This window comes from Heloderma suspectum, chromosome 3 (assembly GCF_057233095.1).
Source record: "Heloderma suspectum isolate Gila_16-S chromosome 3, 16-S_ref, whole genome shotgun sequence".
Classification (NCBI taxonomy): domain Eukaryota; kingdom Metazoa; phylum Chordata; class Lepidosauria; order Squamata; family Helodermatidae; genus Heloderma; species Heloderma suspectum.
Genome location: NC_139460.1, coordinates 106,631,949 through 106,659,726, shown reverse-complemented (window position 1 = coordinate 106,659,726; position 27,778 = coordinate 106,631,949). Strand labels below are relative to the sequence as shown.

Here is a 27,778-nt window from a genome sequence, read left to right as displayed (position 1 = left end):
GATTGCTAGAATCATTTTAGTTGCCTCTTGTTCTCCAATCAGGCATTCATTCCTAATCATCAATGCAGACAAAACAATTGTGTGCATACTAAAATATAGCTCTTAATGTCAACACATTCTTGATCTTTACCCATGCAGCTTTGAGTGTGTTTTGCAATATCATAAAATTCAACCCCATTTGCTGTTTTACAACATTACCTCTTAACATTCAGTTTTTAATCCTTGGAAAACCTGAAGATGCCCTTCTGAATTATCCTTGTGGATCAAGTTTCAATGGGGTGTAACCTCAACAATTGGTCTCTTTTGCTGTTGAATGCCTTTAGCTTCTACTAATTCAGAAAGCTGTAGCACTGCACACTGCAATCCATACCAAGGCAATGAAGCTTTGCAGATGTCTTCCCAACAGTCATTGTCTATATCGTAGCCCACCACATCCTGAGTTGGAATCTCCTGGGAGTCTTGCCATTTCTTCCCCCCAATGAGAAGGGCAGTTTCTTCCACTACCGCTAAACCATAACTAAATCGATCATAAACCAATGGCCTTAAACGGGTCCACTGATTCTGGTCAGGATTGTATTTTTCAATCTCAGAGAATGGTTCATAAAGCCCCAAAAATGTAAAGATAGTATCTCTGATTGTGGCCATCTGATGCCCAAACCGAGCAATGCTCATCGGGGCTTGCTTTCTCCATTGTCCTTCTACTGTACTCAAAGCATACAAATCTTTACTTGTGTTATTTTGATTCATACATTTGCCACCTGATATATAAATGATGTTCTTGCAAACAGTGCCAGCGTGACCATGGATTTTGCATGGCAAATCTTGAACATGTGTCCATGTGTCTCGGCTAATGTTGTAGACTTCAACAGATGAATGCATCGATCCATTCTCACCTTGCCCACCAATGGCAATGATCATATTTTCTAGGATGCAACAAGAAAATTGGCATCTTTTTTCCAACATCCCTGTGGTTTGTATCCACTTGTTAAACCTGGGATCATAGCGATGGACTTTGTTTGTAACTGTTGAAGTGGGGCTTTTAGGATCACTTTGCAAATCTTCTATTTCTCCACCGAGCACATACAGAAAGTTTCCAACAGTACACACACAGTGATTTTGGACCCTGTCCTGCACCTGAGTTAAAATTTGCCATTTGTGATTATAAACATCAAAAGCCACCACATCGTTGGTGGGCCCTTCATGTGCAATCATACCTCCAAGCAAGATAATCCGTGTCTTCTGGTTTCTCAAGGTGCTGTACTTATCCTGCAGGATAGGCTGTCTAAAGATAAGTGAATGGTAGTTTATTGCTTTTATGATTAAGCATTTTATGCGGGCTGTTAGAGGCACTTCTGACTGTGTGTAGACTTTCCTCAGGTCTTCCACTGGAATAAGACCATATCTTACGTGTTCCAAAAGGCTAGTTGTAGATGTTAACCTCAGTTTATCATACTTCAGCCAGTTTAGGAACAGATTTAGCAAATTAGATTCTTTTACCATGGGCACATCAGGAGATTCTGCTACTGCCCTCAGTGATTGGAAGTTCAAGTCCAGCAGTCCAGCGAAATCCAGGTCCAAGAGTTTCCAGAGATTAATAATGAGAAATTTTTGTGTTGCTGCTAAAGCATCAGGAAGATAGAATTTTGTGGCAACATTGGCAGAGAAGCAGCAGTTTTCCAGAGTAAGATTGTTAGCCAGATATTGGCTGCACAAGCCAATTGCTTCAGTCACTTGTAAGTAAGTGGCAGCTTCCAGAGTATCTTCCAAACTGGCAAATGACAAAGGCAACCAGGAGGTATAAATGAAATCCAGCACATGTTGCAAGCCAGTGGCTGAGATTACTTGCAGGTGAATGATGGCAGCCTTCGACTCTTTGGTATAACTCTTGAACATGGCCCTGAAGTAATCACTGGAACAGGCCAACAAGGACTTGTGAGCAGGGAACTCATTTTCTTTCACCTTCAGCAAAATGTCACATAGCAAGCCTTCAGCTCGGAGGGTTTGGTACTGAGACAGCACTGCTTTACAATGTCCTTTGCAGTAAGACAGGAAGTAAGTCATTTCGCAGAACAAAATGCTTTTAAGCACTCGTTGCCCATGAAAAGAGAAGGGAAGAAGCGGCAACTGTGTGTTACGTCAACCATGCAAGTAAATCTTCGAAGGACAACCATCAGCTGCTTCGGCTGGTAACAAAGGGCCCGCTTAATAATTTCACATCCCTCTTGAACTGAGCATCCTGCTAGTATATTGGCTCATGCATTCATTCATAAAGCTGATTCTAGTAACATTCTTCAGACACTCGTTTCTCTCACCTCTATTTCCTGCGTGAAGATAGATGGTCCACAAGAGAGGAGAGGACTTGCCTATCCAGTATCAGGTGACAGATATGAGAGCTAGATGGCATTAAGTGCTGTTTTGTCAGCTCAGATGTCTCTTGTGGCTTTTCTTTCTCTTTAAGGTGATTGAAGAGACCTTCTGTGGCTGCCGGTGGTGAGGAGGACAGAGAGCTGGACTTTGTGGCAGCTTTTGCCTGAGCTCTGTCTTTCAGTCTTAGACAAGTTTAGCTCTTATTCTCCAGGGCCAACAAGCCACGTATGGTGATCTCAGCTTGTAGGAAGTTCAGGCTGAAAATCCAATCAGCACTTACAGATTAGAGCAGGAGGACTTTGTGAACATGCAGACCTTTAGCCTGGGAGTAGAAAGACAAGCAAAACACTAGGATTAGTCAGAGGTTTAATTTGACATGTATTTTGGAGCCCTTTGCTTGATACGATATCACCATAACTCATGATGACCAGAATAGAATGCAAACACAAGCCCCCTTGTCATAGCTGTCCAAGTACTGGGAGAGAGGGAGCGAGCGGGGTGAGCTGGGGGTGGGGGGTGGTAAAGCAATCTTACAAGGACTGCAAGCCAAAGTATCTGACATTGAGCGACCGGGATGGGAATCATGCAGGCAACACATTTCTTCAGAGGAGTGACAAAAATAGAACTGAAGTTATGTCATATAAAGCAGGATCTGTTTGTTGTGAGATCTTGGCATAACTGAGTTCCAACATAGTAACAGGCAAGTCTGAGCTTCTTTGGGCAGTCCATCACAGTGTGAAGTTGAAAGGGAAAACAAAATGTAGCCCAATTAAATACAAGTAGGCAGTGATTATGGGTTATTATCACCTGGCTCTTGGAACAGCCAATTCCCCTGAAGGGCTAAAAGCCACCGGAGACATATTCATACTCTAGTGGCTGACTTACTTCTCAGCACCTTCGGCTGCTCCTATTTGACTGATACACCTGTTCACAGTTCTCATTTTCAGTAAAAAAAAATGCAGGTGCATGAATAAGAAGGCTAACACAATCCTGGCGCCTCATTCTCTGCAGGCACAAAAAGACCCTTCGAGAGGGAACCCTCCTCTGCCTTATTGGTAAGTTTCAGCTTTTGCTAATATGACTGGTAAAGGCTTGTTATAGTTGATTGCATCATGTTTTGAGCAGGTAGTTAATGAAGTAACACAGCTGATCATTATTTATTTATTTATTTATTTGTTGCATTTATACCCCGCCTTTTTCCCTCTTGCAAGGAACCCAAGGTGGCTTACATTATCCTCCTCCTCTCCTTTTTATCCTCACAACAACAACCCTGTGAGATAGGTTGGGCTGAGAGTCTGTGACTGGCCCAAAGTGTTCACGTTTCCTGGGAGGATCTGTTCTGTTTCTATGCATTTCAAATGTTTTTAAACAGGTAAGGTATTTGTCATACACCAGAAAGTGTCCCCCCGCCCTTTTCTGATGTGCTGTTACTTTATTGTAATAGCTACTTTATTGTATCGATATTGGCCACATGATGGCAAAGAAATCAAGACAAATGGCTGCAATGTGTTGTTTCTCAGAGCAGAAACAAATGTTCGGAGCAATCATATGATCCAGCTGTTATTGGACTGTACCATTTTTTATTGTAGATGAGGAGCTGCATGTTTAATGTTTTGCTCATATAAAAACTGCCTGTGCATACAACATTTGTCTGTCCAAGGAGAGAATTCTAGTGACATACTAGTTTTGTACGTACTGGGAGGTGTTTTGTTTTCTTTTAAAATATGGAAAAGCAAGAAAATTCAAACATATAGTCTGATTCTGACATGGTAGTGCCCAGGAAAAACTTCACCATGCGACTGCTCTGGTGATATGTTTCTGCTCTTACTGTGTTGCTTTGGGCTCATCACTTGCCTACTCATCCTTGCAGCATCCGTTGGTAATCGGCATGCATGAATCTCATCTCACACTGCTTTTCAGTGGAGTCACATCACACAGAGCTGCGAGTCTTTCAGTATTGAGTCATCTCATGATAAGAAATCAAACGTACATGCAACGTACATGCAAGGACAAACTGGTCTGTTGTGCGTTCAGTCTCAATTAGGAGAGGGGCCACAGCTTAGTGACAGGACACCTGCTTTGCATGCAGAGGGTCACAGGCTTGACCCCTGGCATCTCCCATGAAAAGGATCACTTAGTAGATGGGAAAGACATCCTCTTCATCTGAGATAGTGGAGGGCTGTTCAGATAGTGGGCTAGTATGAGGCAGCTTTGGCTGGCTGGCACCTCTTTTGTCTTTGTGGTTGAGTGTCCCTTTGGATATCCTTCTGTCCTTATGTATATCTCGCTAGACATCTCTCCAGAAGCAGTTGCTTTGCACAACAAACTTTTAACATCTGATCGTCTGTGAGCTGCTTTGGCTGCCATCGTTACTACACTGAATGCAACCTATAAACACTGCAGGTAAACAATCAGCATGCCTTAACTCATGCCCTCTTTTCAGTTTGGACACCTTCAAATACCTGATCTGTTAGATGGCTGTTGCTGAAAATGGCATCTGCTGTCTGGAGCTGTATGTGGCTGCATGATTGTTGGAATTCCTTCTCATATGTAGGCCAGGTGACTTGCATGGGGAGTATACATGCCGCTGCTACTCCACATTGGGTTAGTCCAACACAGTGATACTTAGGGGGTGCCCCAAAAGGCTGGACCACTGCTCCCAGCTCCATCAAGGCCATAGAAATGCATTGCCCTTCACAGAAATGCCTGGGGAGACTTCAGAATGTCCAAATATGATTTTTGGAACAGTGCAGAAGCCCTGCAATTCTACACTGAGCCTCAGTGGAGCCTCAGTGGAGAATTGCACTCCACTGAGCCCCAGTTCTCCACTGAGCACAGAGGTGCTTACACTCTGCCCCCATCCCTAGTCCCAACAGAAACATAAATGTATTGAAACAGGTTATAAAAATATCAGAGATTCCCATGAATTGCAGTTAATGACTACCATTTCTTCTAAGACTGTAATCCTAAGTACACCCTTGGAAGCAATCGCACTCAGTGAACAGGTTTAGAACTGGGGTAGAATAGTGCTTTCACCCTGCACTAGTGCAACTCATGTCAATCTGGTGTGGATTACAGTTTAGCCAACTGACCTCTTCAGAGCCATTCATTCATAAAGAGCTCTTGCAGAGTGTCAGATGCTCCTTATGTCTGATGTCTGCAACTGATGAGTTTATTTCAGGTGAGTCCCAACCACAATTCCTCCTGGATGACCCCATAAAATCCACAACCACCAAAAGCAATTGCATGGTGGCATGCCACAGGAGCCTTGTATAAATGGCTCTTGGGATGCATCAGTGCTGCATGAAAGAAAAAACCTTTGAACAGTTCATGATCTGTTAGCAGGTGGGACATAGTGAAGCATTCGTGTTTCCTCGGAGAAAATTATGCACAGAAGACATCATACAAAGAGACAAAGAGAAACAGTGCATTGAATTCTAAGCCAACAACTGCTGTCAGCCCCATTTTAAACAAATCTCTAGCACAGCCTCCCCCAACCTGGTGGCCTCCAGATGTGCTGACTACAGCACCCATCATTCCCAGCCAGCATGGCCATTTGGAGAGCACCAGGTTGGGGAAGGCTGCAATGTTTGCTTGTGCAGTGCATTGTCTCCTCACTCTCATTCCCCCTCTTTTTTTCATTGGGTTTTTTCAGCTTCATCGTCATCACCATCCTGGTGACAGATCTCATTGAAGGTTTTCATTACCAGCTGGGTGAAATAAATGTTTCTCATTGTTAAAGTGTATATGTGTATGTTTATTAAGGAGTCCTCCCCCACGATGGCTGTTGTCCAGACATTGGGTTGGATCCAGACTTAGTCATACTTGGAGAAGACCCATTGAAATCAATGAGTGAGTCATGACTCATTTAACTCTCATTGATTTCAGTGGGTCTACTCCAAGTATAACTATGTCTAGATCCAACCCATTACGCACCGCAGGGATGGGCAACTTGTGACCCTCCAGATGTTTTGGCCTACAACTCTGATCATCCCTCACCATTGACTGTGCTGTCTAGGGTTGATGGGAGTTGTAGGCCAAAATATCTGGAGGGCCACAAATTGCCCACCCCAATGCACAATTTGATCACAACTTCTTCTTTTGGCAATTCCCATTTCTGTAGTGTTGACAACATTTCTAATTATGCTTAGTTGGCGTATTATTTACCTTCTTTGATTATCTCATCCCAGGAAAGGTTGGGTAGACACGGGTTTCAAGATCTAGAGGAACATATGTGTGCCATCTAGGTGGGCATCCCAATTGGAATTGGGCAGGGGAGCTTTTAAATGAGGAAATGCTGCCAATACATCTGAATTTCCCCTCATAAGTTCTCATAAGCCCAAAGGAGGAGCTGTGCTGGGCCTCTCTGGCCCAGCATTCTGTTCACACAGTGGATCCCCATGGGAAGCCCACAAGCAGGACATGAGGCAACAGCACCCTCCCATTCTTATGATCCCGGCAACTGGCATACAGAAAGATGACTAGGAGACACCATGGCTAGGTACCATCTGGCCACCATAATTACCAGTCATGGTAAACCCCAAGTCTGATTTGAACCTGGGGCTAGTTTGAAGAGCAGTTTATTTTATTTATTTGTTATATTTATATTCTTCCTTTTCCTCCCAGGAGCCCAAGGTGGTGTACATGATCCACCTCCTCTCCATTCTGTCCTCACCACCCTCTGAGGTAGTTTAGGCTGAAAGTCCGTTCAGTTGACCTTAATGCTCGATAGCCATCCAGACTTCTGCATCTACATCAGACTAAAAACACAAAGCAAGAAAAATACAAAAAATCAGGCTAGATATAACGATAGGAAAGTAGGTAATAACTTTATAAACCATCAGCAAGTGATTATACACTAAAAATGATTAAAGTAGCTAAAGTAGTTCAGTGGCCTGTCTTCTCATCTGTTAAGGCTGAGAGTCTGTGACTGGCCCAGTGTCACCCAGTGGGCTTCATGGCTGAGTGGGCTCTTGAACCTAGGTCTCCCCGTTCCTAGTCCAGCACTCTAACCACAGGAGTGGCTCTCCTGTGGGCTTGGCAGGCTCACCTAAGTTTTGGCCAGGGAACTCTGATAGTGTAGCAGGCCCCCTTCATCCAGGCTAGGGTCATCGTCACTGTAGTCAGTATTGTTATGACCCCAAACCCCAGAATACATCAAATGAACAATGCATACATGTTTCTGCATATTTACATCACTTGGCTTGGATCCATTGTTTGGATTCAAAATAATAATAATTTGGATGGCTTTTCCCCTCAGAATTCAGAACTTATATTTTAAAGCCTTATGAAAGCATTTGAGGCTGTGAATGGTGGGACTGGAAAGTCCAGCCACACATGATTGGTATCTGAACACTCCAGTTTTATAAGAATTGCACAGGTGGTATGAGGCTGTATTCTTTATTTTTATCTTCAGTGTTTGCATGCCGTCCTTCAATAAAAATATTTTTTAGGCACCAAAGGGGGATTTCCTTCCAAAGCAAATACTAGCTCAGAAGAGGAATTCTCCTGAGGTCTGCTGCAGAGAAGGAAAGGGTTAAATTCCCCTCCATGCCCACTCTGAGCTACTAAATCCCATCCCCAATGGATGCAATTTGCCTTTTTAAAAACCTGCCTGTTAGATACTCCTAGTTTTACCTTTGTCACTGGTGGCTCAAGTAGCCTCTGGCTTGAGTGCCTAAGGCCACCTAGTGAGTTCATGGCAGAGACCAGGTTTGAATGGTACATCGCTTGGTAGATGCACAGAGACATTTGTCATAAGTAGTGTGTGAAAACCCTTTACACAAGCCTTCCCTAACCTGGTGCCCTCCAGATGTTTTGGACGATATCTCCCATCTCTGACCATTGGTCATGCTGGTTGGGGCTGATGGGAACTGCAGTCCAAAATAGCTGGAGGACAGCTGGTTGGGGAAGGCTGCTGTAACTTATCACCACCACCCAGGTCACCTCAGCTGTGGGGACATCTGGAAGAGGACCTCAGGCGATCATCTCAGTGTAGCCTTTTGCTACTGAAGTGTTAGAAGAGACTTAGGAAGGAGTCTGTGGGTTTGTTCTGCTTTTTGAGTCATTAGCAGAAACTTTCACACTTTCCCCAGTAGTTTTTGCCCATATTTTGCTATTCCAGTGTGTCGCCAAATTAGTTACTATGGCCAGGTATGAGTTCAGGGCCCTGGGATGAGAAGGCCTCAGTTGTCGCTGCCTCATTGCTATATTAGTTGCTGTGTGATCAATTAAAATAGCATTCAGACAGAAAGAAATCCATAAAAGATTGACATTCTCCATGGCCTGTGGCTTGATTGTTTATTTTAACAACAAAACAATGAACCTCAAACTCACATTTGCCTCTGTGTTGTTCATTCTTAGACTCGGCTCCTGCAAACCTTTTTTTAAAAAACTGGAGTAATGGCATTGAAAGTAAGTCAGTGCCTCACTTCATGCATTGATTGATCCATTTACGTGCATACATACATAGGGACATGCGCACACATACATGCTTCCCCTCCAGGCTACATCATATGACAATCCCCCACAAGGCAATTCTCTGCATGCAAGGCACACAGAGAAGACTAAGCCACAGTTTACTCTGTCATCATACTGTGGCAGAGATGTCTCTGGGCACTGCTGCCTATACTGCAGTCCTCATGGCCACAACTCCCGGCCAGTTTTGGGGACTTTGCTGTTTTTCCCCCCATCCTCTGCTTTTTGTGCCACTTAGCCTGATGAAGAGTTCTGAAGAACTCAAAAGCTTGCACATTTTTGTGGAATTCTGTTTGGTTCTAATAAAGGTATTGCCCAACTGGGGATTGTAGATTTTTCTCTCTCTCATGGACCAGCACAGCTATCATCATCTTTGTTTTTAATGCTAATGATGTGCTGATGTATTTTGTCCATCTTTCTAGACTAGCATCATTATTCCTAGTCTACTGTCCTGAACTTATTCTTTGTCATGGCCGAATGCTGATCCTACCGCACCCTGCCGCCTGTTACTTTCCCCAAGGCTCATTACAGCTTTTCTGGGTCAATACTCTTAATATGCCTTCCATCCAATATGGGCGAGATGCTGCAAAATGCAGAGACATGGCCTTAGCAGATTATAAATGGCACCGATTTTGCATTGCTTACATCTATTGGGATGACCTCAACCAATTAGCCTCTATCATGAAAGGGATCGTTGGCACAGATTTTGCAAGGTGAAAATTTACCCTGCATATATGAAAGGGCAGCTCTCTAGGGGTGCATACTCAAGATGTGATGTCTTATCGCACTGATTTAGAGCCAAACTCTCCTATCCACTTTGGGCACAATCCAGTACACTCTACTGAATACAGAGGCCACCTTTAAAGCTGCAGACAGCCCTCAGAAGCAGAAGGCCTTGCCCATCGCTGTAATACAGAGATAACCATTAAAGCCCTTTGCAGCTTGGGGCTAGGATGTTTGATGGGACGGCTTTTTCCATCTAAAACTTGTCCCACTTTGAGATCTAGCAGTGATAATTTTTTGCAAGGCAATTTATTACTGTCAAATCATTGGCAACAGCTGCAGTAGCTGTTGCTGTCATAGCCCCAAGACTGTGGGACCATTTGCCAAAAGAAATCCTCCAGATCCAGGCTCTCTGTATTTGAGCAGGCCTTGAAAACCCGTTTTACTGTAATTAGCTTTTGACTGCCAGATCAGTGCTTACCACAGCTACTTGAAACTGTATTTTCATGCTCATTTTTCTAAATGTACACAACAATTGTGTGCATTTTTGAAATTTACACATTTTCCTCCCATTTGATAACATGAATTGTGGCCAAATGCTTGTCATTTGTTGGAAAGTTTTTTTGGGGGGGAGGGGTGCTACCTGTTTTTGTACTGTTGTATGTTTCAGTTGATGTTATTTATGCTTCTATATCTTGTTTTGTAGACATCTTTCTGACTGCTTTTATCTCTGGCCTGTTGACCATGATAAAAAGAACAGAGCATAAATAATAAATCGAGCCATTGATTTCAGTGGGTTTAGGTATACATTACATCTGTGTTTGGATGGCAACCCCTGTGGTCCTTATAATCAAGGGAGTGAAAAGTCCATCTTTTCTACCAGTCCTATCCATATTTTCAATCTGCTTCAGTGATTATGGAGACAGAACTAAGGAGTGGGTGGTTCTTCCACATAAATGTTAAAGCATGGTACAAGGTGCAAATGTGTCTGTGGTTGTTGCATTATGCCAGGGAGTGCTGTAGTTCAGTGAGGTTTTTGGACCTCTTGAGCTCCTGTAGTTAGCATGCTGCAGTAGCTCATAGGAGGAGTCTATTCTCAGGCTTCTTTTGAAGCAGGTGTGTTTGATCCTTACTTGTTTTTCTGCGATACCGACACAACAGGGGTGTCGAGGGAAGAAATATCAGGTTGTGGAAAGGAGTGGCAATGTGGATTATAGTGAAGAAGAAATAAAAGTAGACAAAATGTAAAGATAGCATCTCTGATTGTGGCCATCTGATGCCCAAACCGAGCAATGCTCATCGGGGCTTGCTTTCTCCATTGTCCTTCTACTGTACTCAAAGCATACAAATCTTTACTTGTGTTATTTTGATTCATACATTTGGTGCAAAGTATTGTGTTTGGCATTAAGTGGAGTAAAGATTGCCTTTTCACTGTTTAGCAACCAGAAAGGCGCAGCCTGGAGAACATCTTATTAAAATCAATATATCAGGTCCTTCAACCAGGTTTGTAAGTGCTGTAATTCAGAAGTGAATTCTCATCTTAGAGTTATAGGGAATTTCATTATATTTGATTTCATTATAAGTACTTTCTACTAAGTTAGCTAAATGAAACCCTTAAGAAATATTACCCCCCCAAAAAAACAAAGCAAATGAATGCATTCTCCCACACATACCAGCCCCACAAAGGAACCCTGGAATGCCTTCTAGGGCTGGCTAATTATACTCTTCAGTCATGGAAAAGGAAGCATTAACACCTGCAAGTGGCATAAGGCCACCATTTCTATTTTCCTTCTATTTCTTTCTTAAATCAAATACCAGCATTTGCAAAACTGTCATTAAATGACTTTAGCAGATCTTGTGTGCTGAACCTATTATTAGAGGTTACAGGCAATCGCTTAGAAGCCAGAAGTGGGGAACACATAGGAACAAAGCAAGTATTAGGCCCTATGTGCCTTTAGGAGGCAGGGGTTGTCAAGCATACAAATTCATTGCATCCCATCTCTGTGAGTTTCATGCCAATGGTACTTGTCTGCATCCCAGATTGATCTGGGGGATTCATGGGGTTTGATCCAGGATCTGCCTTCCGCAAAAGGAAAGGCTCTACTTGCGAAGTTCCTTCCACCCAATTTTTGGAGATATCACACGCACACACACACATCACAGCTCATCTCATTCATCAGGTTCTCCTGACTGCATAGCATTTTCTGGAGGTTGATTAACTGTGGATTGTTTAATCTACTAACAGCTCATAGTTTCCAAGTTCACACATCACGAAACAACCTCCGATCAGGGCAATTGGAGGTTGATAATGCAAAATGGCAGCATCCTGTGCCAGGCATGCACTGTGGCAAATCTTGAGTTAATTAGCTCATTATTTGCCACCATTACATGTGAACCAAGTCAATGTAGCCAATCAAACTGTATCCATCTTACATTTGGCAAAGGTGTATGTAGCTGTATTCTTTGTACTTGGGCAATTTGTAAGCTTATGTTTTCCAAGTTGTGGTCAAAAATGGGTGGATTTTAAAAGAAATTAAAGTTTGGTCAACTAAAGTTTGCTGAGGCCTAAAACTGCATCAGAAATAGCCTGTTCAATTGTGTGTTTAATTTCCTTTGTGGATCAATGTCTGTCATCCAACGGCAGATGCCTCCAGTTGCCCCTTCCTCTCTCCTTGTTAGCTTGTCAGAGAAGTGCTGCATTTATTTATTAGACTTTCTTGACAGCTTCCACGAAGAGGAAAATGGTCTATGCAATGGTCTTTATCTAATCACTTCCTCTCATCACATTTGGCATTAATATTATAAGGTCCATGAGACGCCAAAGTATACGTTTCGTTGAGATCTGTTTAATATAGGCAGGCCTCATTATCATAAAGGGGAAGAATAGCTCCAGCATTTGGGTTGTCTGAGCATTTTGATCTCTTTTTCCAGCACTTGGGACAGTCTTTAACCCTTGCCTGACTTTGGTAAATCGTGGAATAGGCTCAAAGGGGAAAGAAGCTGTAAATCTATTACCATAAGCCTTTATAGCAGGGATGTGCAACTTGTGGCTCTCCAGATGTTCTTGGACTCCAGACCCCATTAGCCCCAGCCAGCATGCCCAGTGGTCAAAGTTGATGGGAACTGTAGTTCAACAATGGTTGGAGGTCCACAAGTTGCTTTCCCCTGCTTTGTTGTGTGCACCGCTTTCAAAGGACCAGCACCCAAGCTGAGAACCTCAGCTATAGAGGATGCCAAATGCTGCCATTTTGAGGAAAGCTCCATCACGGCTGCTCCGCTGTTCATGTCAGACCACATTGAAGAAAGGGTCCTCGAAAAGAATGAGAATACTATGATACCAATCTAGAGACTGAGTCACTCACTGAAGTGTCATGTGGGCAGCTTGCAGGAGCTCCCAAGTCACATGTGCTTCTGCGGCTGTGTGACATTTAGAAGAGTTAAGTGACCTCAGGAGAGATTATTTGCTAGGTCAAACCTAGCCAGAAGGGAAAAAAAGACAGCATGCTTCAATTCATCCGCAATAACCTTGAGCGTTAAAAAGGAGGATGAGCAAATGAATGGATATGCTACATGAGGATGTCCAAAGCTCAGTAATCAAAGCTGTCGAGTTGATAACACTCAGAAAAATAAATCTTTGCTTTAGTTGCCCCTTCTTTTCCCCACAGAATGCTAGAAAAATAAAATATTGGAGACAGGTGAGCTCAGCTTAACTGGGGGCAAATCTTCACGGCAATGGATTGAGAAGCGCTTTCTGTTTTATGCAATTTTTCATGACATCAGCTTTGGTCCATTAGGCGCACACAAAGCAAGGGAGGCTAAAAATCCCACCTAAAAACCCGCTTTCACAAGTCCCACAAGAGCACCGGAAACTGCCTTACTTTGGGGTTGTGTGGATGGAGTCCCATGAGTAGAACGGAACGTCATCAACCAGGCAGATGCTGCTCAGCAAATGAGAGAGACTTTCCCCCATCCCTGTCTACTCTCCCTCCCCTGCTCAAACAGGGAAGTTTAGCAGAAGAGATTGATTTGGTCTCCATAGCTCAATAATGGTGGAACACACCTCTCCCCTCGCAGCCACCATTTTGAATGCCCTGCTCCGCACAGCCCTGCTCCCTGCCTGCGTTGCTTTCGCATTGAGAGCATTGTGCCTCTGTTGCTTTGCCATTGAGAATATCTGTCCTGAGTTACTCTCCCACGGAGAGAATTAACGATATAATGGTCCTGCACAGAGGGAAAGGGCTGGCTGGACTTGCCTCCCTCTGCTAGCGCTCGGCAGGGCAGCTGCTGCTGCTGCTGCCACCACCTCTGCTGGCTGCCTCTTCTCCTCCCCCTCCGTGCATTCCTTAGTTCCCATTGTATCACAGTATCAATGTAGCGAAATACCGTGGCTGCAGGCTCCTGCTCCTGGCCGCCTGCTCTCCTTCCGCTCTGCGTGTTCACTACATACTCCAGTATTGTGAATGAAACTGCTGTTGTGAACAGGGAAAAGAGGCTAGATAGCTAGTACATGAAACAGTAGCACGTAGCGAGCACGTGCGGAGTGTGGCTCCGATTTTCTCAATGGGGAAAAGACACTACAGATTCTCAGTGGGTAAATGTTTGTGAATGCGAGTGGGAAGAAGCCTGCGTTCAAAAAGAGGGAATGGGCAGGGAACGGGGGGAGGGCAGCTGCCATGTCACAACCAGGTGACCAAATTAGGCACACCCAGGATTTTATGGGGTGGACATGGCACACAGCAGTGGAAGCGCTCCGGAGCTGCATTTAAGAAAATGCACCAAATCGACTTTCCAACCATGCACTTTTTCCAGAGGGAAGCTGTGGGGTGGTTGCGGATTGGCGACAGCGTTGTCTGTCGCAAACAACCCTGATGTGCTGTCCCTCTGCATTAAATTGGCCATGTAGGGTGCCTTTACACCAGCCTAAAATGTCACATTTCAGAGGGGGCTTTCTGCTCCCATTTTAAATGCGGGATCACGACGGACTCCCTTGACGTGTGCTTCCTTTCCCCCCTCCCCGTTCCCCCTCCTTCTCCCCGTTACCTGAGTCTTCCATAAGTTTCACTGATATAGCTCCTCTTCTTCCAGATTTTCCTTTTTTAGGTGGGAGAGGAGGCCAACGCCCTGCTGAGGACCAGCCAGGGTAGTTCTCCATTCCCCTACTTCAGCTTCATTACCTTGGTTTGGATAGGGAATGGGTCCCATTGGGAGTGGGGGAAGGGGGCTAGCCCCCTCTGGTATTCAGCAGGTCCTCGTCAGACCCATGGCCCCCTACAGCAGCACACCCGCTATTGAGCCTAATGGAGTTCCATCCGTGGCTATAGGAGGGAGAATCTTGCAGGAGCCTCTGATGCCTACCAAGCCCTGAAGCTATTTTCTGAGCACGGCCCAGGGGAACTCTGCTGGCATCTCTAGCAGTTTTTCAGCTGAGTTTTCTTAGTGGCAGATGTCTTTTACGGTTAACTTTGGGCACTGCAGAGCTTGACAATGCTTAATAGGGAAGAAGGAGATTTAACTGTATTTCTCTGCTTATTTGTCAAGTCACATCTGATTATTGATTATAGATTATGATGCTGGTAAAGTTCAGAAGTGGGCAGAGTCAGAAATGAACTCCCCAGTTTGGAAGTCCCCGGACCATGGATCACAGACATCACATGGATGTTCCATCGGGTAGCTAAATGGATGCTACCCGATGGAACATCCATGTGATGTCTGTGACCAAACACAGCCCCTACTTTTTCCTGACTCTTTAAGACCGTGATCTTCAGCAGGAGCCACTTTGGCTCCACGTACCACCACAAGGCCAATCATGTTGCCTCTTGGGCTGGTCCCCCACCATAGCTAATTGGCTTATTGCTTTTGCATTCTCCTCTTCCCTCCTTGCCCCAGTCCTGGTGTCCCAGCTGCCTTACAGTCGACAAGTGTACTCCCAACGCTGCCTCTGGTAGCCCAGAACACAGCAACTGGCCCACTACTAAAACAAACAACAAGACAAATCTAGAGATCCCCTGCAGTGAAGAACACTGCTTGAAGAGAACCAGTCTGTACCTAGAAACGCTCCACATCACTATCTAGGAGAGAGCAACTCATGTCTGAAGCATCTTCCTCAGGTCCACAGGATGTTTTCCCCCTCTCTGTCAGGAAAAACAAGAGGAGGTTGATCCCTGCCTCAGTGGGCTGTTGGCGAGTGTCAGTGATCAAATTCTCCTATGGGTATGTGATGAATCTCACGGATGTCAAGGAGAGCTGGCTTGCCCTGATGGGTTCATCCTTCTTACCTGGCCACCGTCCCCCCGCGCCCCCCCCCCACATACACACTCACATGAATATCCAGAGATAAAAACAATAAGTTTTCCAGTGTTCACTGTTGCTTCCTGGGATGCTTTGCTTGAATCGGGGGGGTGCTGTTTTGCATGGCAGCTGCTGGTATTGTGCAAGTTACTAAGCCTGTCCTAGATATTATGTTGTTCAGTTAGTGAATACATGTTTTTATTTAATCACGGCTTTGTATTTCTTCCATTCTCTTGAACTGCTTGAAGTAAATCTGCCTCATTTAATTTGAATCCAGAAGTTGATTAAGTTTTCACTTAGCCACAGGACAACTTGGAAAATTCCAGCTAGAACAAAAATAGTATGGTATCAAAAATGTATGATATGCTCGTAAATTATGAATTTGAGAAAGAGCAAGTAAAACACTACCTGGTTAAGTGGGGCCAAGTGAGTCCAAAATCTTTGGAGAAATGGGAATACATCTGCAAATTAAGTATTAGCATTTGGTGGCCTGGAGGAGGGTAAAAATTCTAACAGAAAATTATATTGAAATAATGTCTAGATGGTATATTTCCCTAACAGACTTCACAAGTTCATCAGTAATTACAGCACGGTATGTTGGAGACGTGATATTGGAGTCAGAACATCCTTTCATCATTCATCTTTGGTGGCTAAAAATCAAGGGCCAGACGTATGATTAGGCAGAGTGAAGCAGCAGCTTCAAGTACTTGATTTGGGGTGTCATGAAAGGGCAGCAAATTATTATTTGTAATTGTTGTTGTATTTTTTTACTACCAGGAAAGGGAAATGGTGCATGTCAGATTTTCTACCTCAGGTTCCAGAATAACTTGACCAGCCATGTGTATTATGCACCTTGATTGGGGGTGGGTGGGATTTACTGCTTAATCTCAAGTAGCCAAACATCTGGGCTGGCCCTGTAAAAAGCTCTGAATGAAATAATGGGCTAAAGTGTAGAATTAGATCCTCTTCTCTTCCTGCTTGCACATACAAAACCTTTTAAGAGCAAACAAGGAAGAATATAGTTCATGGATGGTTATTGTGAAGGAATTTATTTGCAGCGTATTGGAGGAAGAACAAGGTACTAGCTATTCAGGCATGGGATTTGGGACAATGCTATCATGTCCAAATTAATGGATACACAAAGTAAAGAAGGGAAATGGAAAGTGACATTTGAAAGTAAACACTGTCTGTAGCAACATCAGCATCAAGGGCTCGACGTTCCCCAGCATCACTGTCCCTTCTGAAGACGGGAACCATTGTGTGGAGACCACATATTTCAGAAATACCAGTAAATCATTTTTACTTTGATTTGTTGTGATCTGAATGCATTAGATGTTGCAGAATCCTCTTCTGCACAGCATCAGGCAAATGTTATACTCTGGCTTGGATCTAAAGTCCCCCCTGCTTGAGCAGAAGATGTTTCTGTGTGTGCAGTGGAAGGACCTAGTCTCCCTCTCCCTCTCCAGCCCTCCTCACCCTGTGAAAAGCTGTTCTGAAGGGTCTCCTGATCCTCCGGATTGTGGGAAGGGGCTGCAGTTGAGAAAGGGGAATTCACCTGGCATCTAACCTATGTTTCCTGCTTCCTGCAATGCGGTAGATGAAAAACAAATGTCCATAGTAAGCAAATATAGCTTGATAGAATAATTGTAGAAGAATTAATTATTCTTGAATAGAATAAAGAACACAGCACTTTATCATATATCATCTGATATTCCTTCATTTTATCATATATCTTCTGATATTCCTTCAGTCAATAGTAGAAAGCTACTGCATCCATTAATCAACTGACTGTGTTTCCTCCTCCAGAGAGGAAGTAATGTAGACCTAAAGCGGACTGGAGACTGTATGGGAATTCTGTATGGGGTTTCCCATCAGTCTGCATAATGCCACTAACAAGATACAAGCAGTAGGCACCAGTTGTGCTGCAATGCTATGCCCACTTATCTGGACACCTACTGCCACCCACAGGACTTAATTCCAAGGGGATTCAGACTTAGTTATGCTTAGACTCATTGAAATGAATGGAACAAATAAGCCATGACTAACTTAGGTCCCTTTGATTTCAGTGGGTCTCCTCTAAGTATAACTAAGTCTGGATTCGATCCAAGGAAATGTGCTTAGGACTTAGGGGTCAACCGTTGTATACAAGGAACTCTGTGATCACACATTTACTGCTGCTCTGTGAAATAATGTTGATATCCTCTTTGTGATTAAGGACTTGGTCCTAAAATTGAAATTTGGAGGAACCTTCCTGGTGTCTGGCGTTGTCTGGGTCCAAGCTGTAAGAAGAGCCTTGGGCTGCAGATGTCTGTCTGCAAAAATTCGAACTCCCGGGCTAAATGGATATCTTGCCATTTTAATCAACAACTCGGTTCCTCGCATCTACAGTAGCGCTCTTGTTTGCTCCTTTCAGAGGACTTCAGTGGTTTTTACCTGTTCTCCAAAGGGAAAATTCCCCTCTCAAAGGTCTGCTTATGAACAGGTGATCCTGCCTTAGCCCAAATGAGACCACTGGTCCATCAAGCCCAGCAGTGCCATCTTCCATTGGTAGCAGAGGCCTTTCCCAGCTAGCCTGCTCTCTGACATCCGTTGAACTGGGGAAAGCCATTGACCCTAGGCCCTTTTGCATGCGAAGCTCGGCCACTAAGCCATGACCTCTCACACTTGCTACTACCAGTACTTTAGTCTCACCTCTCAGTTCAAGTCTGAAAATGAATGCTCAGATGCATAAAAATGCACTTACGCACTATTATTTGCATAATGATCATTTCTGCAAATTAAAATAATCATTTGTATAATGGGGATTCATCTTTGAATGTGTAGCCCAATTAATGTCATGTGCAATGTAGATTGACGACATCCACATTCAGATGAATGTCTGTATGGACTCAAAGTACACCTGTTGATCCAGACAGTGATACAGAGCAGGAGCTGCTTCCATTTGTGGATCTTTTTATCAGGGGTTATGGCAGCCTTCCGCAACCTGACGCCCTCCAGATGTTTGGGACTTCACCTCCCATCAACCCTAGCTAGCATGGACAATGGTCAGGAATGCTGGGAGTTGCAATCCCCAAACTCTGGAGGGCACCAAGCTGGGGGAGACTGGGTTATGGCTATTTTATGTTTTCAGAAGGCACGTAATTGATTTGGTTGTGTTACATTTTATTAATTCTCATACAGGAGTGTGTGTTTTTAATTTGAGCAGAAACGTCTTATGAGTTTATTTCCGTCCATTTATTTACATAATTCCATACATTCCATTTAGCTGTTAATGAATATAGAAAGCATGCTGGGCACTATCCAACTGGAGTTAAAGTCACTTTGACAGGAAAAGTTTAAGCATGCGCTGATTGTTCCCATTGGCTGGAACATGTCCATTGTATATGACTGTTAATTCTTTCTGTGCATGCAATCTGCATGTCTCTGATATCATCATGCTCTTTGGATCATATTTTTAAAAAGTAAAAAATGAATATTTGTTTTCTGAAAAAAATATTTATTTTAGTTTTACTTTTAAAATCATCCGACATTTATCTTTACTTATATGATCAAATTTACTTTCTGGATATGTACACAAATGCTTTTGTGTTTCCATATCATTTGTACACTTTATATTAAGCAAAATAGATAACAAGGAAGTTGATATAAATGTGTAAATAGATTTTTATGGAGGGTGCTCATAATTATATAAATATATAAACTATTTCAGTCAGCTTTCTTCATTACAACCCATTTAGCTTCTCCATACGTGTCTTGGCAGACCTGCAAAATAAAATCCAAATGAGTTTCGTTTGCCTAATTGGAGGAAATACATAACATTCTAAATGACAACATACTCTTATGCACAGAGAACAACATCATGATTCACATTAATGCCCATCCCACTGTGCAGCTGTCACCATTATGCAGCTATTGTCTGCTTCACAAGATCCTGCTGAACGTGGGAAAAAGCTGGATCGAGAGATCTGCCTTGTACCCAAACAGGAAGGACTTATACGCAGCTAACTCAACCAACACACTTGGATGAGGGTGCAGAGATCCACTGCCATCTGTCGATATGAATGGGAAGTGGTTAACGTCACACACTGCACCCAGGCACAGGTATGGCCTTGTTGCAGGTGCCTCTGCTTTGGGACCAATGAGTCTGGAAGAGCAAACCCACCAGTGGCTCAATTTGCCACACATAGTCTTACGTTGGGTGGTCTGCAGTGATAGCGTGCGTGCCACGCTAGATGTGATGGGAAACAAAACTCACACACTTATACACATGTCTGCCTAGTTCATGTTGGGCACTCTTGCTGAGGTTGGGGCTGCTGGAAGTAGGAGTCCAACAATGTCTCGAGGGCTGTAGGTTTCCCACCCCTAATCTATTATATGGCTGGGAAAGCGGAGAGGCAGGTAAAACCTGTATGTGTGTCTCTGATTGCATGGGAGTTGTATGTGAGTATATGAAGAGAGACGTACGTGTGCATGTGCGTGTGCGTGTGCGTGTGTGTGTGTGAGAGAGAGAGAGATTGGATCTGGACAAGAGCCTATGAACAGTCCCGTATAAATCTCTGCCCTCTCTTCTGCATTACAAATGCTCATTGCCCATTCAAAGGAGAGAAAGACCCTTCCCCTGCCAACGTTCTTTGTGACTGGTGCATCTCTTGCTTACTTTTGAATCTGCATCTACAGTGATTATCCTTTGCTTAGCCCCAAGAGAACTGGCAGCTAAGGGGGGAGAAAAAGCATTCTCTGCGCTATTCCAGACTTGCACAAACTGCAATCCACAAAACCAGATGCAACCCACCAGACACATGTGGGAGCCCACCAGAGGCTTGATGGAGCCACTCTTTTGCTGTTGGCCTGGAAGAGCAAAGAAACCAAGGCTTGCCAAAGTGCGGGAAGATCACAGTACACAGCTGGGGGTAACTGTGTTGTGTCACCACTCAAGCAGCCTGCCCCCATTCCCCTGATCTCCAGATATAAACAGAAATGGCTATTACTCTTGAGTAGTGTGCAGAACAGTGCAATGGAAGTAATGCTATCAACAACACTTATTAATTTCTCCTTGGAACGGCTGTTTTCTGGCACTGGGAGCCATTTCTGACACAGACCCATCAGCTTGATAAAAAGAGGTATATCAGATACATTGTCTTCAGTTATTTGTTTGCTTATTTATTACATTTTATCTCAACCTTTCTCCAAGGAGCTCATCGGGTTACTGTACACTGTACATAGTTTTCTTTCCCCCAGCTTTAATCCTCATAACGATCCTGGGAGGTAGGTTTGGCTGAGATAGATTGACTGACCCAAGATTACCCAGCGAACTTGGTGACTGAGCAGAGATTTGAACCTGGGTCTTTCTGGTCCTAGATTGACACTCTAACCACTACGCTACACTGCTCTCTTACATTGGAAGGTTGCACTGTTAGTAAGGAAGGTGAAAGAAAGTATTAAACTTCTAGAGTTTGCTTGAGAGATTCTGAGTACACAAGCGTGCTCGCATTCCAATCTGAGTAATTACACTCTGCCTACACAAATTCTCCCTGTGGTTCCATTTGGAAATGTTCCTTAGCTGTTCTTCTCCTAAACAGTGAGCATTTCTGAATACTGAGCGTTGCGGCTGTGGGTGGATGAAATGACACCGAACCTTGTCCTCAGTTTTAACTGCACAGCTCCTATTAGCACAATACTGTACTTTTACTGTTAAGAACATCATGTGCTTCACAGTCGGTAAACTATTTTGATAACAAACTAAAAGATGCCAATGTAAAATGCAGTTTTTATATGTAACACACACACATTCACAGGGTAACTCTATGAATAAATGTTCTAATTAGGTCACATTTTAAAAATTTTATATGCTAAATTCTATGCACACTTACCTGGGAGGAAGTCCTTTGAACTAAATGGGACTTACCTCTGAGTAGACATGCATAGACTTACATTGCAAGTCAGCACTGTGATCTATTAATCAAGAATCCTATGGTCAAACTGCATGTGATGTTGTTGTGAACTGCCCAGAGAGCTTTGGCTATTGGGCAGTATAGAAATGTAATAAAATAAAATTCAAAAATGTTAAATATAGGGTTGGATCCAGGCTTGGTCATACTTAGAGTAAAGCCATTTAGATCAATGAAACTTAAGGTACTTGTGGCTAAACCTAGGTCCATTTCATTTCAGTGGGTCTACTGTAACTATAACTGAGCCTGGATCCAACCCATAGTGTTTCTGTTTTTCTTTTACTCAAAAGTAAGTAATCCTGGCTCTGGAGCAGGGCTGCAGTACATGGGAAGATGAAGTTCAATCCTCCCAGCCACAACCCCATTGAAAATTTATCTGCCCTGTGCAGCAGCTAATAGTGATTTTAAAAACTCCTGTTTTGTTTTTTCCCTAATGGTAACTGCTGTAAAGGGAGTCTGTTTTCTGGGGAATGACAGCTGGGGAGGGAAGGATTAAACCTCTCCTCCCTGCACACTACAGTTCCAGTCCAGACTGTGGGCATAAACAGAGCTCTGCTACATATTTAACATAATGTGTGGTTCGATCATTGATCAAGAAAACAGATACTGCCCATGTCTCACTCTCTGATGGTGTCCGTTTTCCAGATAATTATGCTGAGTATTGTTCCCATATTGAGTCATTACAAAAATATCTATATTCCTTTACCTTTAGAAGAAAAAGTGGGGTTCTTTTAAATGCCCACTGGCTAAGAAGAGAATGGTCTTAGTTCCCAGTTAGGAGGTTTTGCGTCTTCATTGTCACCACAATTAACTATGGCAGCACTGAATATTGCTGTCTAATTTTGACTGCTTTCCTAGACCATAATCTGGACAATAGCCTGAACTTCATCTTCTTTTAGATTATCTATATCCATGTATCTAAAGTCAGAGTTTCTGTGTGAGCAGCAAGTTAAGACACTCAATGTGGTTAGGACTAAGTGTAAGCATTAAAATATGGATCTTGGCTCAAGCATGCATGTGGAGTCTCCCTCTTTTAGATGACAAATGTGTATCACAGGATGCCATTATTCCTATGTTTGCCGATACGTAATTAAAAAATCCATAGACCTTCACCTCCAACATGGTGAAAATACCTTTTATGCCTCCTGCACTAGACACTAGATCAATCCATGATGAACATCTCTTTTACAAGCTAAATTAAAAATTAAAAATGATGATGACCTATTGAGAAACTCTTAAGGTCATATCCAATGTTAGTCTAACCTAAGCCTCATTCATTTTAATGGGTCTACTCTAAGTAGGGCTAATGTTGGATACAACCACTATTTTTTTCATGGAGTATTGGACAGGTGAACTTGTTGGTGGATTGTATCCATTGCTACTTTCATCTGCTACAGTAAGGAACAGAAATGGAAATCTATAATACAAGAATGTTTATGGATTTTCCCAACTTTCTCAGTTCACCCTTTGGTGTAAAACTGGAACAAGTCCTCAAAAAAGGAAGTATGGGAGAACTCCTTGTTAACATTTAATCTTGGAAGGTTCAAACTGTGCCTCTTAGCATTGGCCATGTGATCACCCCAACTGTGGATATGGAAGAGAACAGTGACATGATCCACAGACCTCATCACTTGCAGATATTGTGTGCAATTGAATAAACATATCCAGTCTTTGAAATGCTTCATGAAGACATGCTGTGCCCAGAGAATCTCCACTGTTGTTAAGTCCATAAAGGGATATTAAAGATGGCAATGCTGTTCCTAGTACTTTATGGATTTCATTCATTTATTACAGTTCTATATAGCCCCATAGCTGAAGCTCTCTGGGTAGTTCACAAAAATTAAAAACTATTAAAATACATTATATAAAGTATGAAAAACCATTTACATAAGGACATAAGACAAATAGCACACTCAACAACACATATACCTAAAACAATTTAAATGAGCCAGAGACAATCCAGAACCTGATAAAAAAAAAAAAAAACACCTTGTCATATGCTGCCAAATGCCTGAGAGAAGCGGGTAGTTTTAACCTGGTGCCAAAAAGATGATAATGTTGGTGCCAGGCAGGCCTTGTTGGGGAGAGCATTTCATAAATGAGGGCCACCACTGAGAAGGTTCTCTCCCTTGTTGCTGCCCTCCAAGCCTCCCTCCGAGGAGACACCCAGAGGAGGGCCTTGGATGCAGAGCGTAGTGTATAGGTTGGTTCATGCCAGAAGAGGCAGTCATCAGGTGTGGTCCCAAGCCATGTAAGGCTTTATAGGTCAAAATCAGCACCTTGAATTGGGCTCGAAAATGTACATGCAGCCAGTGCAAGTGGGCCAGAATCAGTGTTATATGTTTGGACCTTCTGCCAATGTCGGTTGTGTAAATTAACCCTTGTATCATTAACGGGTATCAGGAATGTGAAATTTACAATTAGCAAATTGTTCATGACCCCCTATTCCCAAATTCACGTTGCCCAGACAGAACTGGGCTGTACTGAAAGACCATCCGTGATTTTCTTTCATTGATTTTAATTTTGCTGAATACCATAATCTTGTGATCATTAGTAAATTAGCATCCACCTTTTATTTGAGATGTTTTTTAGGTCCTGCTACTCCAAACTGAATAGCCTTGATTAAATTCTGGCCATTTATTCACATGGGTAACATTTCGCTGTAGGCTGCCTTTGTGTTGCTTCAGCTTTCCAGTTCTAGGTTCCCAAATGCAAAACTCTTTTAAAATTCAAGCTCTGACAGAGATCAATGAAAGCTGGGAACTGCAGAAATCAGATGCAGAAGAACACATTAATAAACCTGGTGTGTTAGCTTCCCAGCCTTTCTCTCAGCAATACTTGGGTATTCTCCATTCCTGAGCAACTTTTCAACCAACTGTTGTCATACCCTACGTAATCTCTCAATAGCTGTGGTACACACACACACACACACACACACACACACACATCTATCTATCTATCTATCATCTATCTATCTATCTATCTATCTATCTATCTATCTACCTATCTATCATCTATCTACCATCTATCTATCATCTGTCTGTCTGTCTGTCTATCATCATCTATCAATCATCTATTTATCATCTATCATCTGTCTGTCATCGTCATCATCATCTATCCCACTTGGCTCATTGCTTTAGTCAATAAGAGTTTTGTTACTGACTTCAGTGGGAACAGGAGTACTTTGTGACTGAAATGACTGATTACTGATTATAGCTCTGGGGTGCTATGCATATTCATTTCCTGATGCTCCACATATCTCCAACTCATTCTGTTGTCCTGGTAATCCCACCTCAGACATCTGCCTCGGCATACCCTTTCATGTTTTTAGGAAGGTATGACCTCTTCCAAAATTAGATTAATAGATTAATTCGCTAGTGGCAATTGCAAAAAAAGGGGGGGGGAAATCAAACAAAATCATTCTCAAACAGGACAGCATTCTCCAACTATCACTGAAATAAAAAAGCAACATATATTGGACTTCGAGGAAGAACCAGTTAAAAAAAGGGAATACGCAGATCTGAATTTGGGCTGAAACTTCTTTTGTTCTCTGTCCCATTTCAGAATCCATGCATATTGATATCACCAACACTGGAAATGCAGAGCAAAAGCTAGATAGCTGGCTTTAGGCTGGCAGGCTGGCTGGCTGGCTGCGCATATCATGTAATTAATGATGGTCATAAGATTCATACCCACAAATGATCAAATTTAGGTTGTATTGGTGATTTTTATTACGCTGCTTTCAAGCTCTTTGCCCTTACAGCCTTACTCAAGCCCTTTGCATACAATAACATTATTGCCGTTAGGTTAGAGCTCAGGTTCTTAAAATATTTCTAGCTTAAAACAAGCAATTGTGTGCCATGTGTCCATAGATGCATGAAATGTTTCCCACTCAACAAGTATCTAAGCCAGACACCATGTGATGTTTACTCCTCAGCTGAACCCATTTATAGATGTATTAGTCACCACTGTCCCAGTCAGTATATATGCTCCATTTTAAAAATGTTACGTTGCCCTTTATACAGTTTAGAGAAAGGTAGAGTGATGAGTGGTTGCTGGATTATACTTTTAAAGCCTCTCTGAATGTTACCTTCTGGATAACATATAAGATTCAGTGCATTTGTATGGACATCAGCTTGCAATTAAATCAGTTATTGGACCATGTCAGTGAATGAGATAAGGATATGAGGTTTCGCAGTGGCAGCAGCGGGAGGAAAGAATATGAAGGAAATTGTTTTCTTTAGACCAGGGGCGGGGAACGGGTGACCCTCCAGATATTGTTGGCCTGCAGTTCCCAACAGCCCTGAGGGATTATGGGATTTGTAGCCCAACAACATCTGGAGGGCCATAATTTCCCCATCCCTGCTTTAGATGCAGGGAAAGCTTTTGTTCCCTGATCATAAAGAACACTTTCAATACTCAGAAGTAAGCCCACTGAGTTCTATGGGATGTACTCCTGAGTATGGGATTGCAGCCCAAATTCAGCAAAGTAAGAAGGCAACAGAGCTAATGAAGCTTTATAGATAGAACTGGCATGAAATGCTTGCATTATTAACTAAAGCAGAGAAAGTTGGTGTCTGTCTGTCATCATCATCTACTTCTCTCAGGCCATATCCCTGGAAGGGAGCACATTTTGGAGTGTTACAGCCTTGCATTCTGCTTAGAAATGACCTTGAGTCTGCAATCCTACCACTGCCATCCTACCACTATTTTTTCACCTTGATTTTTAATGGGACTTATGCAAGGGTGCAAATTTCGCTGCATAGCAGGCAAGAAATATTTTATTTTCTGGGAAGGTAAAGTGAAATGTTTGGGCCATGGTATATTGCTTCTTTTCAACTAGCATAATCGGATGAGACCACCCTTAGAGACAGCAATCAGAATGACTGCTGGTTCTGGTACTCAAAACAAGCAGCACAGCTTCAAATCAAAAGTTCTGTAGCAATACTCTTTTTTTAAAAAAAAAATTTAAGCCACCAGAAGTGCTTACAAAAAATCGGTAGAATTAGGCTCCATCATTTCTTATGGATCCACAATCACTAGTTTTTAATACTAACATTTAATTCTTTATTCAGCTTTGAACTAGGCTGTATAAGGATGGGTGATCTAGTTGCTGAACAGGTTCAGGTTGTTCCATTTCTGAAGCCTCCAGAAACAGAAAGCCCTTGCAATTATGGATCCTTCAGCTTTCTTTTTGATCCCTGCTGTTCCTAAGCAACAGACATATGTAGACCAATGCTGAAAAGGAAAAGAAATGTCCCTTTCCTGCTGCTGCAGCAAAACTGCCCTACATTGGATTTTAAAAGGGACAAAAATAAACGGTAAGATGTTGCATAAAGCAGAAGGTCAACGTCCTGCAGGATGATTTGGAAAAAAGAGTAAAAGCTGAAAAAGACAAGCATAGTCAGACGCTATCTCCCTCATAGAAATATAGCCAGGGTTCTTCAGGAATAGAAGTAGCAGACCCAGTCTAGCAAGCATGGAATGTGGCCCACTTCGCTCTGCCCTTTTTCAGGACTGTCTGAGTCCCGACAGCTCCCAGTCTAAATTCCTTTTTAGCTGAGAGCCCTGGGTAACCCTGCCCCCAGATCACCCAGCTTTGCACATTCTGCTAACCAAGAGACTAGGAACACTCCACTGTTCTCTGCTTAACCCTTCTTTCTCAGCCTTGCCTCTTATTTGCTCCTCAAAAGACACAATCATAGAACTGGTAGGGACCTCACAGGTCATCTGGTCCAAAGGCAGGCAGAAGGTATATCTGGATCTACCGTTGGATCTCTTGGTGATCTGCAGCAGACGGCCATGGATTTCTGACTCCTGTTCCTTTAACAACTGCAGCAGCGAAATGTCTCTCCTTCCCTCCACCAGCTTGCCTTAAATTGTACTACTGTAATGAAGAAAGCTTGGGGTTACCAGGAGTGGATTTTTGTTGGGAGGGAAGGAGTTCTGTTCAGTTCTGTTACTCACAATACATT

General features: G+C 43.0%; 2 protein-coding genes across 2 annotated transcripts in view; both read right to left on the bottom strand.

The window, feature by feature from the left end:
• Positions 1-270: 270 nt before the first annotated feature.
• Positions 271-2,061, bottom strand: KLHL34 (kelch like family member 34). The gene has a single exon (XM_084841746.1). It carries the CDS (start codon positions 2,059-2,061, stop codon positions 271-273), a length of 1,791 nt encoding a protein of 596 aa, XP_084697872.1.
• Positions 2,062-19,071: 17,010 nt separating this feature from the next.
• The window catches only part of SMPX (small muscle protein X-linked), a 112,183-nt gene continuing 103,476 nt past the window's right edge, over positions 19,072-27,778 (bottom strand). The window contains exon 11 of the mRNA XM_084844038.1: positions 19,072-19,617. The gene's annotated coding sequence lies outside the window, so the exon portion shown is untranslated. The remainder of the gene's footprint in view (positions 19,618-27,778) is intronic.